We start from the raw sequence: 18,538 nt of genomic DNA, 5'->3' as shown, positions 1-18,538 counted from the left end.
TTATATAGCAATGAGAATTTTCTGATTTTCTCCTTGTGGCTGGAATTTTCCTTTGCATGCCACTCTTACTATGCAAAAAAAAATCTAATTTTTATCTGTGAGTCTCATGTAGAATTTGGCTTTTTCGGGAAGCAAATCTTGGCATTTGAAGAAGTGGAGCAATCTGTCTCTTCCACACTGTCAAAGTTCCCAGGAGCCTTTATGGAGCTGGCTGCATATGTTCAGAATTGAATTAAGAGTCTCCAACTCGTCAACTCGGCTTCAAAATTATTAGCTTTGGAATGATAATGTACTTGACGTTTTGTGTACTTATTTTCTGGTTTCTCAAATGTTCAATTCCCATTGAGCAGATATTCAAATATTGACAGAAATAATGGTTTAGGGGCTTGGAATCCATTCCCATTTAGCTTTTTGTTTTCTCCACATGGGATGAAATGGTCCCAAATATCATTTACACATAACATTTGCGGGGGGGAAAAGCAATTTCAGTGCCGCAGAGGTAGTCTTCTTAAAACCTGCCATTTCTAAAGCCAGTTTTAATATTGAATCCCATGACCTGTTAAATTCAAGGAGATCGGACTGCCAGGCTGCATCTGTCCTTTGCGAGAGCTGGCTCGTAATATGTCTGTACAGTATTGGTAAACAAATTGTCACTCACTAGATCATACCGAACTCCCAAAATTTCCAGCTTGGACATACTTGACCTAGAACTAGAATAGCTTGTTTGCTTGCTTGGTTCCTTCCTTCCTTCCTTCCTCTCTCTTCCTCCCTCCCTCCCTCCCTCCCTCCTGGTGCAGTGGTTAGAATGCAGTATTGCAGGCAAACTCTGTCCACTGCCAGGAGTTCAATCCTATCCGGCTCAAGGTTGACTCAGACTTCCATCTTTCTGAGGTCAGTAAAATGAGCACCCAGATTTTTGTTGGCAATATGCTGACTTGTAAAGCGCTTGGAGAGGGCTGTAAAGCACTGTGGAGCGGTATATAAGTCTAAGTGCTATTGCTATGTAGGTATAAGCATATTAATAATTATTATTGGTCATATGGTGGAGCAGTGGGCTAATGCCTCCTTAAGTAACACCAGCTGCCTGCAATTAGTGCAGGTTCGAGTCCCACCAGGCTCAAGGTTGACTCAGCCTTCCATCCTTCCGAGGTAGGTAAAATGAGGACCCAGATGGTTGGGGGCAATTAAGCTGACTTTGTAATAATGCCGCTTGGGGGTGTGTGTGAAAGCCCTAATAAGCAGGCATATACATAGAATGAAGGCTACTGCTAAGCTTGTAAGCCGCCCTGAGTCTTTGGAGAAGGGCGGGATATAAATGGAATTAAATATATATATATATATTTATGCAGTGTATATTGGAGGTGCATGTAGCCAACAACATATCATTTTAATCTATGCTGATTAATATATATTTAAAGTGACAATAAAGTTATTCCCCCCTTGAGACTCTAGAAAGAGCACAGAGAAGAGCAACAAAGATGATTAGGGGACTGAAGACTAAAACATATAAGGAACGGCTGCTGGAATTGGGTATGTCTAGTTTAATGAAGAGAAGGACGAGGGGGGACATGATAGCAGTGTTCCAATCTCTCAGGGGCTTCCACAAAGAAGAGGGAGTCAAGCTGTTCTCCAAAGCACCTGAGGGCAGGGCAGGAAGCAACAGATGTAAACTAATTGAGGAGAGAAGCAACCTAGAACTAAGGAGAAACTTCCTGACTGTTAGAATAATTGACCAGTGGAACAACCTGCCTGCAGAAGCGATGAATGCTCCAACACTGGAAGTTTTTAAGAAGAGACTGGACAGCCATTTGTCCGAAATGGTATAGGGTTTCGTGCCTGAGCAGGGGGTTGGACTAGATTATTATTTATTTATTTATTAATTTAATTTATATACCGCCCTTCTCCCAGGGGACTCAGGGCGGTGAACAGGGCAATACATAAAAACTAGATACAAAAATTAAAATTATTAAAACATGATTAAACAATGCCCATAAATTAATACAAATTTAAAATTAAAGTCATTTATAAAAATCCCACCCCGTCCCATCAGGCCAGGCCAGCTTGTTTAAAGAGATGGGTTTTAAGATCGCGCCGGAAGAAGCGGAGATCGGGCGCCATCCGGAGCTCAACCGGAAGATGGTTCCATAAATCCGGTGCACCCACAGAGAACGCCCTCCCCCTGGGGGCCACCAGTCGGCATTCTTTGACCAGTGGCACCCTGAGGAGGCCCTCTCTGTGGGAGCGTACTGGGCGGAGGGAAGTTGACGCCGGCTGCAGGTGCTCCCCAAGGTATTCTGGACCCATGCCATGAAGGGCTTTGTAGGTCATTACCAACACCTTGAACCTCACCCGGAAAACAACTGGTAACCAATGCACCTCGCGGAGCAAAGGTGTGACATGGGAGTATCGGGAAACTCCCAGTACAACTCTCGCGGCTGCATTCTGTACCAGTTGGAGCCTCCGAGTGGTCTTCAAGGGTAGCCCCATGTAGAGAGCGTTGCAGTAATCAAGACGAGAGGTCACGAGCGCATGAGTGACCGTACGTAAGGCATCCCGGTCTAGATAGGGCCGCAACTGGCGCACCAGGCGAACCTGGGCGAAGGCCCCCCTAGTCACAGCTACAATATGGTCTTCTAAGGAGAGTTGTGAATCTAGGAGGACTCCCAAGTTGTGAGCCCTATCTACAGGAGGTAATGACTCACCCCCCATAATGAGGGGTGGGATATCCTGAATATCCCGAGATGCCGGTATGCACAGCCACTCAGTCTTGTCAGGGTTGAGTCGAAGCCTGTTCCTCCCCATCCAGACCCAGACCGCCTCCAGGCACCGGGACATCACGTCGAGGGCATCACTGGGGTGGTTTGGGGTCGAAATGAAAAGTTGGGTATCATCAGCATACTGATGATACCCAACTCCAAAACCACGAATGATCTCACCCAGCGGTTTCATGTAGATGTTGAACAGGAGAGGCGAGAGGACCGACCCCTGAGGAACTCCACAAGCGAGAGGCCTCGCGGTCGACCTCTGCCCCCCTGCCAACACCAACTGCGAGCGTCCCAGGAGATAGGAGGAGAACCACTGAAGAACGGTGCCTCCCACTCCCAATCCCCTGAGACGCCGCAGCAGGATACCATGGTCGATGGTATCGAAAGCCGCTGAGAGGTCTAATAAGACTAGAACAGAGGAATATCCCCTGTCCCGAGCCCTCCAGAGATCATTCACCAGCGCGACCAATGCCGTCTCCGTGCTGTACCCGGGCCTGAAGCCCGATTGGTACGGGTCTAGATGACCTCCAAGGTCCTTTCCAACATTATTATTATTATTATTATTATTATTATTATTATTATTATTGTTGTTGTTGTTGTTGTTGTTGTTGTTGTTTTGTTGTTGTTGTTATTATTATTATTATTATTACTATTGTTGTTGTTATTATTTATTATAAAACTTTTATTCATAAATCATGAAACTCAGTCAACTGAACAGTCAAATTGACTGGCGCTAATGGTTGACACGGGCTGCTGCCAGCATCCTAGGTATCAACCAGGTATCTCCTTAAAATGTAAGATGTTCCGAGTAGCGCAGTTTTTTGTAGCTTTGCTGGAGTTATTGCAGGAAGTTGCAATTTCTTGATGTGTTTTCCAGAGTTTTTGGACATAGTTCTCAGTGCCCCGATGACAATGGGTGTCACTGTTATGCGTTTCATGCATAATCGCACAGTTTCGATGGCCAGGTTGCGGTATTTCGTAATTTTTCCCCAGTTCTTTTTCTTCTTCTCTGGCATCTCCTGGTACAGCGATATCAATCAACTGTATGCTTCGGTTCTCTACGACTGTGATATCTGGCGTGTTGTTGTTGTTGTTGTTGTTGTTGTTGTTGTTGTTGTTGTTATTATTATTATTATTATTATTATTATTATTATTATTATTATTATTATTATTATTATTATTATTCTGTTCTATTCCATTCCATCCTTTTCTTCTTCCCTCCCTCCTTCCCTCTATTGCTCTAAACCAGGGTTGTGCAGCCATGGCAACTTCAAAACCTGTGGACCAACCTGTGGAGTTGAAGTCCACAGATCTTCAAGTTGCCAAGATTATTCTAAACCAAAGCTACGAATTATTTTGAAATCACCCATGTGCTTACAGGTCTTTTTTTAAAAAAAAATCCTTTCCATATGGCTCATTTTGATAATGATAACTGTTCCGTCCTTTCAAACGCCAACTGAAATCCACCTCTGAGCCTCATCTTGTTGGGAGCCGGATATTATTCACTGTGTAATGAGTTTAGCAATCAGTTCAGTGAACCAATACCATCTTCTTCTCCCTTTTCTTTCTTTTAAAGGACAAAAAGACTTATTCCTGCCCTGTGTGCGAGAAATCATTTTCTGAAGACCGACTTATAAAAGCTCATATAAAGACAAACCATCCAGGTAAGATAAGCCACACTGATGGGCTCAAAAGCAGTGTAACCGTGCAGGCAAGGGCGCCAGCTAAATAACATTCTGCCTGTTCTATTATGCCTTTTTACCACTAGGCTTTCATTGTTACTGTTATTAAGGAAGATAATTTTTAAAAAGAAATCATTTGGGGGATTAAATTATGTGCTGTCCCAGCACCTATATACTACGAATAGTAATTCGCCAGGCTGAAATCAAAGAGGCAAATCTTTCTTCTAGAACTGAAGATGTAGAGCTGTAGTGGCAAAGCCACGGCACTCATGCCACAGGTGGCATGCAGAAACCTCTCTATGGGCACGCGCGACCTTCCCCAGTCCTAGGCCTTCAGCTGGATTTTATAAAACCTTTTCGCTTTAGGCCTCCGCCACCCTGTACAAAAAAAAAAGGGTTCAATCAATCAATCAATTTCAACTTCTCGTGGGGAAAAAAAAAGATCTCGCAAAGTTGTAATGGACTGATTGAGCTTATTAGTCCCACCCAGTCTGCCGTTACCACTGCAGCCATGCCCACCCAATGGGCCATGCCCACCCGGCACCCAACGATTCATAAGTGGGTTTTTGGTTGCAGTTTGGGCACTCGGTCTCTAAAAGGTTCACCATCACTGATGTAGAGCATTGTTGTTGTTGTTTGTTGTGAAGTTGTGTCCGACCCATTGCGACCCTATGGACAACGTTCCTCCAGGCCTTCCTGTCCTCTACCATCTTCTGGAGTCCATTTAAGCTCACGCCTCCTGCTTCAGTGACTCCATCCAGGCACAACATTCTCTGTCATCCTCTTCTTCTCTTGCCCTCAACCTTTCCCAGCATTAGGCTCTTCTCCAGTGAGTCCTTCCTTCTCATTAGGTGGCCAAAGGATTTGAGTTTCAACTTCAGGATCTGGCCTTCTAAAGAGCAGTCAGGGTTGATCTCCTCTAGGTCTGACCGGTTTGATCACCTTGCAGTCTAAGGGACTCGCAGGAGTCTTCTCCAGCACCATAGTTCAAAGGCCTCAATTCTTTTGGCGCTCAGCCTTTCTTATGGTCCAACTTTCACTGCCATACATTGCAACTGGGAAGACCATAGCCTTGATTATATGCACTTTTGTTGACAGGGTGATGTCTCTGCTTTTTAGTGTGCTGTCTACTGTAGATTTGCCATGGCTTTCCTCCCCAGGAACAAGCGTCTTTTAATTTCTTGGCTACAGTCCCCATCTGCGGTGAACTTGGAGGCCAGAAAAATAAAATCTACCTCCATTTCTTCCCCAACTATTTGCCAGGAATTGAGTGGGCCGGATGCCATGATCTTGGTTTTCTTAATGTTAAGTTTCAACCCAACTTTTGCACTCTCCTTCTTCACCCGCAACAAGAGGCTCTTTAGTTCTTCTTCACTTTCTGCCATTAGGGTGGAATCCTCTGCATATCTTAGGTTGTTGATATTTCTCCCAGCAATATTAATTCCAACTTTTGATTCATCTAGCCCTGCCTTTCTCATGATGTGCTCTGCATATAGGTTAAATAGGCAGGGCGACAGTATACAGCCTTGCCGGACTCTTTTCCCAATTTTGAACCAATCAGTGGTTCCGTGTCCAGTTCTCACAGTTGCTTCTTGGCCTGCATATAGGTTTCTCAAGAGACAAATAAGATGGTCTGGTACTTCCATCTCTTTAAGAACTTGCCACAGTTTGTTATGATCCACACAATCAAAGGCTTTAGCATAGTCAATGAAGCAGAAGTAGGTGTTTTTCTGGAACTTCCTAGCTTTCTCCATTATCCAGCATATGTTGGCAATTTGATCTCTAGTTCCTCTGCCTCTTCAAAATCCTGCCTGTACTTCTGGTAATTCTCGATCCATATACTGCTGGAGTCTAGGTTGTAGGATTTTAAGCATAACTTTACTAGCATGTGAAATGAGTGCAATGGTGCGATAGTTTGAACATTCTTTGGCACTGCCTTTCTTTGGAATTGGAATGTAAACTGATCTTTTCCAATCCTGTGGCCACTGTTGAGTTTTCCAAATTTGCTGGCAAATTGAGTGTAGCACTTTTACTGCATCGTCTTTTAAGATTTTGAATAGCTCAGCTGGAATACTGTCACCTCCACTAGCTTTGTTGTTGCTGAGTTTTTCTAAGGCTCACTTCACTTCACATTCTGGGATGTCTAGCCCGAGGTCAGTGACCACCTCATCATAGTTATCAGGGACGTTGAGCTCATTCTTGTATAGTTCTTCTGTGTAATTTTGCCACTTCTTCTTAATCTCTTCTTCCTCTGTTTGGTCCCTGACATTTTGGTCCTTTATCATGCCCATTTTTGCATGAAATGTTCCCTTCATCTCTCCAATTTTCTTGAAGAGTTCTCTGGTCCTCCCTATTCTATTGTTTTCTTCTATTTCTTTGCACTGTTCATTTAAGAAGGCATTCTTATCTCTTCTAGCTATTCTCTGGAATTCTGCATTCAATTGGCGTATCTTTCTTTTTCTCCCTTGCCTTTCGCTTCCCTCCTTTCCTCAGCTATTTGCAAAGCTTCCTCAGACAGCCATTTTGCTTTTTTGCATTTCTTTTTCTTTGGGATGGTTCTAGTTGCTACTTCTTGTACAATGTTGCGAACCTCTGTCCATAGTTCTTCAGGCACTCTGTCTATCAGATCTAATTCCTTAAATCTATTTGTCACCTCTACTGTATATTCAACAGGGATATGAATTAATTCATACCTGAGTGGCCTAGTGCTTTTCCCTACTTTCTTCACTTTAAGCCTAAACTTTGCAACGAGAAGTTCATGGTCTGAGCCACAGTCAGCTCCTGGTCTTGTTTTTACTGACTGTATAGAGCTTCTCCATCTTTGGCTGCAGAGCATATAGTCAATCTGATTTCTGTGTTGACCGTCTGGTGATGTCCATGTGTAGAGCCGTCTCTTGGGTTGTTGGAAAAGAGTGTTTGCTATGACCATCGTATTCTCTTGACAAAATTCTATCAGCCTGTGCCCTGCTTCATTTTGTACTCCAAGGCCAAACTTGCCTGTTATTCCGGTTATTTTTTGGTTTCCTACTTTAGCATTCCAATCCCCCATGATGATAAGGACATCAGTTTTTGGTGTTAGTTCTATAAGCTGCTGTAGGGCTTCATAGAACCGGTCAATTTCATCCTCTTCAGCACTGGTGGTTGGGGCATAAACTTGGACTACTGTGATATTGAATGGTTTGCCTTGGATTCGAACTGAGATCATTCTGTCATTTTGAGGATTGTATCCCAGTATTGCTTTTCCTACTCTTTTATTGACTATGAAGGCTACTCCATTTCTTCTGAGGGATTCTTGCCCGCAGTAGTATACCTGATGGTCATCTGAATTAAATTCACCCGTTCCTGTCCATTTTAGTTCGCTGATACCTAAGATGTCAATGTTTAGTCTTGTCATCTCTTGTTTGACCACGTCCAGCTTTCCTTGATTCATGGATCTTACATTCCAGGTTCCTATGGAGAAAAAATCTTTACAGCATTGGACTTTCCTTTCACCTCCAGACACATCCACAGCTGAGCGTCCTTTCGGCTTTGGCCCAGTCGCTTCATTCTTTCTGGCGCTACTAGTACTAGCCCTCTGCTCTTCCCCAGTAGCATATTGGACACCTTCCGACCTGAGGGGCTCATCTTCCAGCATCATATCGTTTTGCCCTTTGGTACTGTCCATAGGGTTTTCATGGCAAAGATACTGGAGTGGGTTGCCATTTCCTTCTCCAGTGGATCACGTTTTGTCAGAACTCTCTGCTAGGACCTGTCCGTCTTGGGTGGCCCTGCACGGCATAGCTTATAGCTTCATTGTATTACGCAAGCCCCTTCGCCACTTACAACCATTCATTTAGTATCTGTTTTCGAAGTTCCTGAAAAAGGTACTTCAAAAGTGTTTTATGCTTGGTTATTCTTCCTCCTTGAGTCTGAATAATGCATCCTTCTTTTCTGGCCGTTATGCCATCCCATCTGGGTTGTTAGGCCTTTTGCAGTTGTTAAACAAGCTGTTTGTTTGGAATTCCCAACCCTTCCGGAAATCCTGTGTGAAGCCTTGAACAAATGTTAGCAGCTTTCGGAGACTATTAAAGCTCATAAATATTTGGTTAGTGAAGCTGCCCTTGCTTAGGTGTTTACTGTTTGAGAAGGCGTCCTGCGAGAAAACAAAAAATCAGTTTCTGCACCAGCAGCCCAATCAGTCTCTAATTTGTCACTCAAAAAGTAAGCCCTAGAGAAAACAGCATAATACACCAATGGATTGACCAATGTTGGAAAAACCATCAGCTAATGAGGCTCTTTCTTTCAAATTGAAATCTTACCCGGGGGAAAAGAAAAGAGACAAACGGCGGAGTACTCCTTAAAAGATTCAACAACCAGCAGTCAAAACAATCTACGTTTTATTGGTTTTTGAAATGTCTTTCCGGAAGGCTGGAACTTACATTTTTCCTTTCCTTTCCTTTCTTTTCCTTTCCTTTTCTGCTTTCTTCCATCTTTCCCCAACCCCACCTCCCATTTCAATTTCAGAGGTGTCCATGCACACAATTTCCAAGATCGTTGGCAGGAGAGTTCAGCTCAAAGGACTTATCGGAAAACGAGCTATGAAATGTCCTTATTGCAATTTTTATTTCATGAAGAACGGATCGGATCTCCAGCGTCACATTTGGGCTCATGAAGGTAAATGGGGTGTAGCAAGGACCTGTCTGTCCATAATTGCAGTAATTTGCCAGTGAGGGGGGGGGGAAACACAGGCAAAAAAAATCTAGGAAGCAAACATGGCATATTCTTATACAAATACATACAATGAGCTGTCCATATTTCAGCCCTTTTATTAAAAGACCTTCTTCAGCACCAATACATAAATGACAAAACAAAATCATATCAAGTCCTGCCTCAGTCATAAAAGCCAGCTGGGTGATTTCAGGCCAATCTCTCTCTCAGCCTAACCCATCTCACGGAATTGTTTTTTGTTGGGGAAAATAGGAGGAAGAAGATAACGTTGGATATGTTCATTGCCTTGAGTTATTTATAAAAAATAATAAAGGCAGCATATCAGTGTCATAAAGTCAGTTGGAGCAGAGAGAATTCAGAGCACAATTTGGGATTTACTCCATGTCGGGGTTCATTAGATATCTATACCATCAACTCAATTTGTTTTATTTTTTTATTCATATTGTATCATATGATAAATACAAACATACAGTATTTAACCATAACAACACTTCCACATCGTTTAAAAGGCTGTCTGATCTGATGCAAAACAGAGGGATAGAATCAAGATCACCTGAAGTACTAATACCACTTTACAATTCCTTGGTAAGGCCACACTGCATCCAGTTTTGGTCACCACGATGTAAAAAAAAAAGATGTCGAGACTCTAGAAAGGGTACAGAGAAGGGCAACAAAGATGATTGGGGGACTGGAGGCTAAAACATATAGGGAACGGTTGCTGGAATTGGGTATGTGTAGTTTAATGAAAAGAAGGACCAGGGGTGACACGAGAGCAGTGTTCCAATATCTCAGGGGCTGCCCCAAAGAAGAGGAAGTCAAGCTATTCTCAAAAGCACCTGAAGGCAGGACAAGAAGCAACGGATGGAAACTAGTCAAGGAGAGAAGCCACCTAGAACTAAGGAGAAACTTCCTGACAGTTAGAACAACTAACCAGTGGAACAACGTGCCTCCAAAAGCGGCGAATGCTCCAACACTGGAAGTTTTTAAGAGGAGACTGGACAGCCATTTGCCTGAAATGGTATAGGGTTTCCTGCCTGAGCAGGGGGTTGGACTCAATGACCTTCAAGGTCCCTTCCAACTTATAAAATCTGGCAGGGAGCTCAGTTGCACAAGGTTAATCTTTTAATTCCCATTGCTGATGTTGTGTAATGCATTCCTCATTTGTAGTATTTATAATACAACTTCTTCCCTAGCCCCATTTTATTGCTTTAGTATGTAATGACATCAGTTTTCAGAACTCCTTCCTTTGCTCTATTTTGGAATTAAGGTAAAGGTAAAGGTTCCCCCGCACATATGTGCTAGTCGTTTCCAACTCTAGGGGCCGGTGCTCATTTCTGTTTCAAAGCCAAAGAGCCAGCGCTTGTCCGAGGACGTCTCCGTGGTCATGTGGCCGGCATGACTAGACGCCAAAGGTGCACGGAACGCTGTTACCTTCCCACCGTAGTGGTCCCTATTTTTCTACTTGCATTTTTACGTGCTTTTGAACTGCTAGGTTGGCAGAAGGTGGGACAAGTAACAGGAGCTCGCTCTGTTACACGGCACTTGGGATTAGCACTGTATAAATCAGTTGTTTGTGCCTCATCTCATTCAGGCTACTTGTTTTGTGATTTTTTTTTTCTGCCTCAGCAGCTGAAGTCCACAGTTATTCAGGAATCAATATGTTGAATCTCTTTTATTGGTAAATTAATGAATCAGGGTTACCCCAGCAAGTCATTCTTTCTTGATATGTACCTACAAACAAAATGTTAAATTAGCATATGACCACTTGCGAAGGATTTGTATCATTCACACATTTTCAAAGCTGCTGGCCACACAAAAATTGGGCAACAAAATTCAGTGTGCTTGTGCTATTACTTCTCCTCCTCCCACCCTCCATAAAAGTGCACGGCACTCTACAAACAGCGTGAGACAGTGCACTCTTATTCAAGGAACGTTGCAATCTATGATTATAGCTCAGAGCAAAAGAGATGAGCAAGAGAAAATGGTAAACCAGGAAAAGAATGACTTGGATTCATGCAACATTTAAGTCCTAAACTTAGATAACCCAAATACAGTATCTGTTTATTTGTCCAATTTACGTGGCTGCCCAGCTGAACAAGGCACTCTGAAAGAAACAGAATTAAAATAAAATAAAACTTCCCAGTTCCAGCGTTTACATGAGTTACCTCCAGAAAAATAAGCCATGACTGTTATGCTCTGGATTAGCCATGTCCAACCTCCAGCAATGGACAGCTAGAAATGCAGCCCCACAAGATCATAAACTTTTAACATTATGTTATTTATATATACATTAACTATATTATATATCTTATGTGTGACCCAGGCAAGCCAAAAGGTTTGACACTCATGGTCTAGATGTTAAGATGCGCAGAACCATTTAACCTACTCAAGGATACTGCTAGAAGAGAATATTTGCAGCTCAGGGTTAAACTGTGGGATCCTTGGTGCTGTCCAAGGTTTGGTGGCTTTCTTGCAGATGTTTCATTACCCAGTTAGGTAACATCATCAGTACTAGTAGGGAGTGGGGTTTGCTTTCATTTTATATTCTAGTGCCATGGTGGCGAACCTATGGCACGCGTGCCACAGGTGGCACACAAAGCCCTCTCTGTAGGCATGCGCGCCGTGGCCCCAGTCGTAGGCCTTCAGCTGAGTTTTATAAAACCTTTTCACTTTTTAAAAAAAAATCCCATTTATATCCTGCCCTTCTCCGAAGACTCAGGGCGGCTTACAATCTAAGCACAAATCAATGTGCTTAGCAATAGCCTTCATTCTATGTATATGCCTGCTTATTAGGGCTTTTGGGGGCCCCCCCAAGCGGCATTATTACAAAGTCAGCTTAATTGCCCCCAACAATCTGGGTCCTCATTTTACCTACCTCGGAAGGATGGAAGGCTGAGTCAACCTTGAGCCTGGTGGGATGCGAACCTGCACTAATTGCAGGCAGCTGGTGTTACTTAAGGAGGCATTAGCCCACTGCTCCACTTTAGGCCTCCGCCGCCGTGTGCAAAAAAAAAAAAGGTTCAATCAATTTCAACCTCGCGGGGAAAAAAAAATCTCGCAAAGTTGGAATTGATCGAACTTTTTAGTCCCACCCAGTCTGCCGTTACCACCGCAGCCACGCCCACCCAATGGGCCACGCCCACCCAATGGGCCACACCCACCTGGCACCCGATGATACATAGGTGGGGTTTGGGTTGCAGTTTCGGCACTCGGTCTCTAAAAGGTTCGCCATCACTGTTCTAGTGGCTTGCCCTCTCAGTGTTGGTAGGAGTGGCCTTGGGGGTCCTTTGGTTGACCTGTTTACTGTTACTTTGTTGGCACTTCCTTGTTTGGGGTATTGTTTGCTGAAGCAACAAAACTAGGATGTTGTGCAAACCCAGCCATTAATGATGATGATAACTTTTTTTTTTTAATTCCATTTATATCCCGCCCTTCTCCGAAGACTCAGGGCGGCTTACAAGCTTAGCAATAGCCTTCATTCTATGTATATGCCTGCTTAATTAGGGCTTTCGCCCCCCCCCCCCCCAGTGGCATTATTACAAAGTCAGCTTAATTGCCCCCAACAATCTGGGTCCTCATTTTACCTACCTCGGAAGGATGGAAGGCTGAGTCAACCTTGAGCCTGGTGGGACTCGAACTTTATTGTCACTTTGAATGTACACCAATCGGCATACATCAAAATGAAATTTCGTTGCATACAGCTCTCAAAGGGTCACCACCTCCGATATATACTCCTTGTTCGTGGCCCGCTCAAATTTCACATTGTCCATTTTAGTCTCTAGGGAGTGAACGATGGCACACAGGACAGATGGAAATGGGGCTCCATGTTGATTAGCCCTCAAATTCGCTTGTATTCTGACAACCTCGCCTTCTTTCCTTTTTCTGATCCTGACTCTTCCACCCTTTCCTTAAAGAGGCCTTGCTTCTTTTTGCCCCTGAAGCACGCTGCTGCTGCCACCAACTTCTCCAAAAGCCTCTCTCTCTTCCTCTGGGCCTGCCGACAGCCTCAACCAGTTCCTTTGCTCCATAAGCTCCAGGTCCTCTCCTCCTCTGCCTCCTCTGGAAACAGCCCTGATTTCCAATACAATCCATCACTGGGCCAGCAGTCAGATCTTGCTGCTGGTAGAACAAATTCAAACAAATTCAAATTCAAGCACCACTCCAGAATCGTTATGAGTTGACATGAATGGGAGAGGATTCAGACATGTCAAGGTTGTGAAATGAGCAGGTATAAATTCTTTTGTCTTCTGGCACAATCCCAAACAGCATTTTTCTTCCCCCATTTTTGTCTTATATTGTGGTGGTTGGCGACACTTCTCTTATCAATGTCTTGTAAACATCAGCCCCTGTACATACACATACGCTAATATGGAGTTCCACAGCACAGTTTTGCTTATTTGGTTTTTGCAAGGCGAGGAAGTCCCAGAGTAGCCCTCCCTAATTTGATGTTTCCCCCCTCCATCCCTTGTAAGCGCAACCCCCAAATTCTCAACCAGCTTGGGGGAATGAAAACATGATCTCCTCCTGATAAAGTTGGAGAGGCCAACTGCGTAAAACGGTTTCTCTCCCCTGCAGGCATCAAGCCATTCAAGTGTTCCCTGTGCGAATACGCCACTCGCAGCAAAAGCAACCTCAAAGCTCACATGAACCGCCACAGCACTGAGAAGACGCACCTGTGTGACAGGTGCGGGAAGAAGTTCAAGTCAAAAGGCACCTTGAAGAGCCACAAGCTCCTTCACACTGCTGACGGTGAGTAGCTCTGGCTAAGGTTTGGAGACATTGTTCCAGGTGGCAAATGAAGGTGCAGTTGAAGGACGTGAGTGGAAAGAGACCCTCCAAGGCAGAGGTGTCAAACTCAATTTCATTGAGGGCCGCATCAGCATTGCGGTTGCCCTCAGGGGGCCGGGTGGGTGTGGCCAGGGTGGGCGTGGCCTACTGGGTGGGCGTGGCTAGAGTGCGTATGGCCTACTGGGTGGGCGTGGCCAGCTCTACATCGTTGGCATCAAGGGTGCCTATGGGGGCCTGGGCAGGAGTGGGACAGATCTGAGGGTCTCTGGCAGAAGGAGGGTCACTGGGCCAGGGCCAAGGCAGTGGGGGCCGTTCCCTCACTGTTTCCAGGATGGCTTCGTGGGCCGCATGAAACCACTTCGCGGGCCGGATCTGGCCCCCGGGCCTTGTGTTTGACATGTCTGCTCCAAGGCCTTTGCTTGGTCTTATTGAGCAGATGGACCGATGTTTAGGGCCAACTAGACGAGAATACTTCAAGGGGCAAAGGTTCTCAGTAGGACATTCCTGCCATTCTTCTGACTTATTTTATTTATTTATTTATTTGTTTGTTTTATATACCGCCCTTCTCCCGGAGGACTCAGGGCGGTGTACAGAGCAATAAAGTAAGAATACAATAAAGCAATAAAGTGAGAAAATTTTAAAACCCAAATCCATCAGGCCAGGCCGGCTTGTTGGAATAGATAAGTTTTTAGATCACGCCGGAAGGAGCGAAGGTCGGGGGCCATCCGGATTTCAGCTGGTAAGCGGTTCCAGAGGATTGGCGCACCCACCGAGAATGCTCTCCCCCTGGGGGTCACCAGCCGACATTCTCTGACCGGTGGCACCCTGAGGAGGCCCTCTCTGTGGGAGCGCACAGGACGGAGGGACGTTGACGCCGGCAGTAGGTGCTCCCGTAGGTAATCCGGACCCATGCCATGTAGGGCTTTGTATGTCATCACTAGCACCTTGAATTTCACCCGGAAGGCAACTGGAAGCCAGTGCAGCTCACGGAGCAGAGGTGTAATATGGGAGTATCGGGAGACCCCCAAAAGCACTCGTGCAGCTGCACTCTGTACCAGTTGAAACTTCCGAGTGGTTCTCAAGGGCAGCCCCATGTAAAGAAAGGTCCTTGGGCTACACTGGTGGCTTCACAGAAAGCTTATGTGACAATATCCATGCACCACTTTTAGAATTTACCTGCAACAGGCAGGGTCTGACATGTCCCAGAGTTGGTTGTTTTTTTTAAAAAAAAAATTCAATTTATAGAGACAGAAAAGAGTGGTCAGCCAAGCGTAATCAAAGCAGACAGATGCTTTTATTTTATTTTTTTCAGTTTCATATTATTATAGGTCCTCAGCTTACGACCAGAATTGCTGTTTGCGCTTTGCTTACCACCAATATTTCTGTTGCTAAGCGAGGCGGTTGTCGTGAGTTTTGCCCCATTTTCCGTCCTTTTTTTTGTGCCACCGTTGTTAAGTGAATCTCCACTGTTAAGTTAGGAACTGTAGGTTGTTACCGTAAGTGAGTTTGGCTTCCCCATTGACTTTGCTTGTCAGAAGGTCACGAAAGGTGTTCACGTAACCCCAGAACGCTGCAAATGTCATAAGAGCATGCTAATTGCCAAGTGTGCGAGTTTTGATCATGTGACCACGGGGATGCTGCAATAAGTGTGAAAAATGGTCAGAAGTTACGACTTACGTGTAAAAAGGGAGTTATGACCTGTTTCCAAAATTCCAATGGTTCCTCCTCCATAGTCATGTGACCATATTTTGGGTGCTTAGCAACACGGCCATGTTTATAGCCATTGGCAGCATCTTGCAGTCATACGACCAGGTTTTATGATAGTTGTACAGATTTGGAAAGGATCAATCACATAGTTTGCTTAATAACGAGTGCAAAAGTCATAAAATCGGATGCAGTCACGTGACGATTCATTTAATGGCTGGCACAACGTAACAACCATAATTCTAGGCTCAATTATTATTGTAAGACAAGGACGATCTAGATGGGTGTCTACCACCACTCACTTTTAATATTCTGAGCCAGAATGTTGAGTTTATTATGCCTGAGTTCATTATGGCTCATGGCAACAGTGATGTTCATCAAAATCTGACTTTTTCTTTCGTCAGAAGCACAGAGAATATTTAAGCATGAAGATTTTTTTATTATTATTTTTTTAGTATTACAGGAAAACTGTCATCTTCTGCATTAAGCTGCTCCTAACTTTCTGCAGCACTTTCAAATTTAGGAACTAGTTTTCTTCACATTAGTGGAAGTCTGCCTTTTTTTCTCTCTCTCTCTCTTGCACGTTGGGGTATTTTTTTCAAGTTTTTGACAGCTCTTTCTGAAAGGATCTCAAACAACATTTCTCCATCCTGGTTCTATAGGAAGAGTGGGAATAGATCAGATCTCTGTGTGGGTTTAAATACGCTTTCTAAATACTAAACCACTAAGATTTGTTTTGAAGGGATATTTGAGGGAACACCTGCTGCCAGCATCAAGTTCCCTTCGTCCAGTGCGCTTCCACAGGGAGGGTCTTCTCAGGGTGCCGCCGGTAAAAGATTGCCGCCGGATAACACCCAGGGAGAGGGCCTTTTCTGTGGGTGCGCCTGCCCTCTGGAACCAGCTGCCCGTGGAGCTCAGGACTGCCCCTGACCTTCGTTCATTCCGCCGGGACCTGAAGACTTGGCTCTTTGAGCTCTCTGACCCAGGCTGAGAATTTTAACTGGGGTTTTATTTTCAGGGATAATTTAATCTTGTAATTCTCTTTTAACCTTGTATTTTATATTGATGTGATTTTAAAATGCCCTGTAAACCGCCCTGAGTCCTTCGGGAAAGGGCGGTATATAAATCTAATAAAATCTAAATCTAAAATCTAAAAAAAAGCTGAAAATGATGAGGGAAGAAGACAAATGTACTTTGTCTACATTAGTATTGAAAGCTACTATACAGTCGAGGACTTTTTTTTCCATAAAAGGTTTAACAAATAAATATTTGCTGGAGGGAAGAATATTAAAAGTATCCATGCAGCGGAAAACCAATGACTTGTGGACTTGTGGTTTGACCTACATTTCTCTGCTGTCCCCTATAATGCACCTTTTTGACAAATCAGAGCATTTTGGGGGTATGAAAAGATGTATGTAAAGCAGCAGTTAAGCAGTTCAGCCTTCTCTGTTGCTTACCAGCATCTGGATAGCTCCTCCAATCAGCAAGTCAAACCATTCCTTTGATTTTCCCCTTGTTTTTGCACATGCCAATTTGTTTCCCGCTCAAAGTGCAGGTGTGGGAAAATTCAGTTCTTGGATGAGTGGAATCAATTATATCAACTGGATTTAATCAATTCCACTAATGCAAGAGCTGATTTCTTTCTTGGTTTATAGGAGATGCTTTCCTCCCTGTTTTATTGGTATACAAGCAGACCTCGATTTACGGCCACAATTAAGCCGGAGAATTTTTTTCACTGGTCCTTCATGTTTCTCAGTTTATTTAATTATTTATATTTAAATCCCATTTATATCCCACCCTTCTCCGAAGACTCAGGGCGGCTTACAATCTAAGAAGCACAAATCAATGTGCTTAGCAATAGCCTTCATTCTATGTATATGCCTGCTTATTAGGGCTGGAGACCTCTTTGTACAACCAACTCTTTTTATGCTTGAGAGAAATTGCTCCTCAACAGTCAATGTTCACTTCCGTTTATTATAGTCTTTCCCCATTTGTATCCGAATTTCTCCACTTTCTGTTTCAGGAAAACAGTTCAAGTGTACGGTGTGTGATTATACTGCTGCCCAAAAGCCACAGCTTCTAAGGCACATGGAACAACACGCTTCATTCAAAGTAAGACGCCTGCCACTGGTCTTTTGTAAATGTGATTCATTGATGCTGCTATGCCTGACAACCCAAGGTTTCAGGATCACAATTTAACAGCCTCTATCTAAATCAGGGGTCTTCAAACTTGGCCCTTTTATGGCTTGTGGACTTCCAACTCCCAGAGTTCCTCAGCCAGCGCGCTCTAAATCAATCCTGGAACTGTAGCAGAGTGGTTTTCACTTTTAGCCAATCTGATGGAATGAAATAGGAATTTACATTCTTTCATTTTGATACAGGGAGTCCTCAGCTTACGACTGTAATGGACCTGTCCATTATGATTTATGATTGTAATGTGGGTCACCATGTGTCCAGACCTGTTTTTAATACCTTTTTGTGGTAGTGGTTGTTAAGTGAACAGGATGGTCATAAAGCAAACCCATTGTTCGCTGTAGGCCATTTTTACCAAAACCCGGAAGTAAATGTCAGTTTTCAGCAAAAAGTCATAAAATGTTGTCATGTGACCACAAATCGCCGTAAATGTAGGCTGGTTGCCAAATGCTCGACGTGCGGTCATGTGAACTATGGAAAAGCGATTGTCAGAACCAGGTTGTAAATGCCGCTGAAGGTAGGCCGTTGTATCATTGAACAGTCGCCAAACAACTGGTCGTAAGTCGAGAAGTACTTGTACAGTGTTCACATTATGTTCTACATTTTAAAAAAGATAAAAATGGATCTGGGCTATGATACAGGAGGGTCTGAAATACTTTGAGAATTCAAAATCCAAGAAACATCTTTAGTAAGTAAGAG

At 43.9% G+C, this 18,538-nt stretch overlaps 1 protein-coding gene across 1 annotated transcript in view; it reads left to right on the top strand.

Annotated features, from left to right (window-relative positions):
* Window positions 1-18,538, top strand: part of ZFAT (zinc finger and AT-hook domain containing) — a 144,507-nt gene that overhangs the window by 63,076 nt on the left and 62,893 nt on the right. Inside the window, exons 8-11 of the mRNA XM_081323523.1 lie at window positions 4,342-4,429; window positions 8,951-9,100; window positions 13,730-13,903; window positions 17,670-17,758. Of these exons, the coding sequence (XP_081179649.1) occupies window positions 4,342-4,429; window positions 8,951-9,100; window positions 13,730-13,903; window positions 17,670-17,758 (501 nt within the window). The remainder of the gene's footprint in view (window positions 1-4,341; window positions 4,430-8,950; window positions 9,101-13,729; window positions 13,904-17,669; window positions 17,759-18,538) is intronic.

This window comes from Vipera berus (genome assembly GCF_964194415.1).
Source record: "Vipera berus genome assembly, chromosome: 3".
NCBI lineage: Eukaryota > Metazoa > Chordata > Lepidosauria > Squamata > Viperidae > Vipera > Vipera berus.
This window is presented reverse-complemented; position numbering and strand designations above follow the sequence as displayed.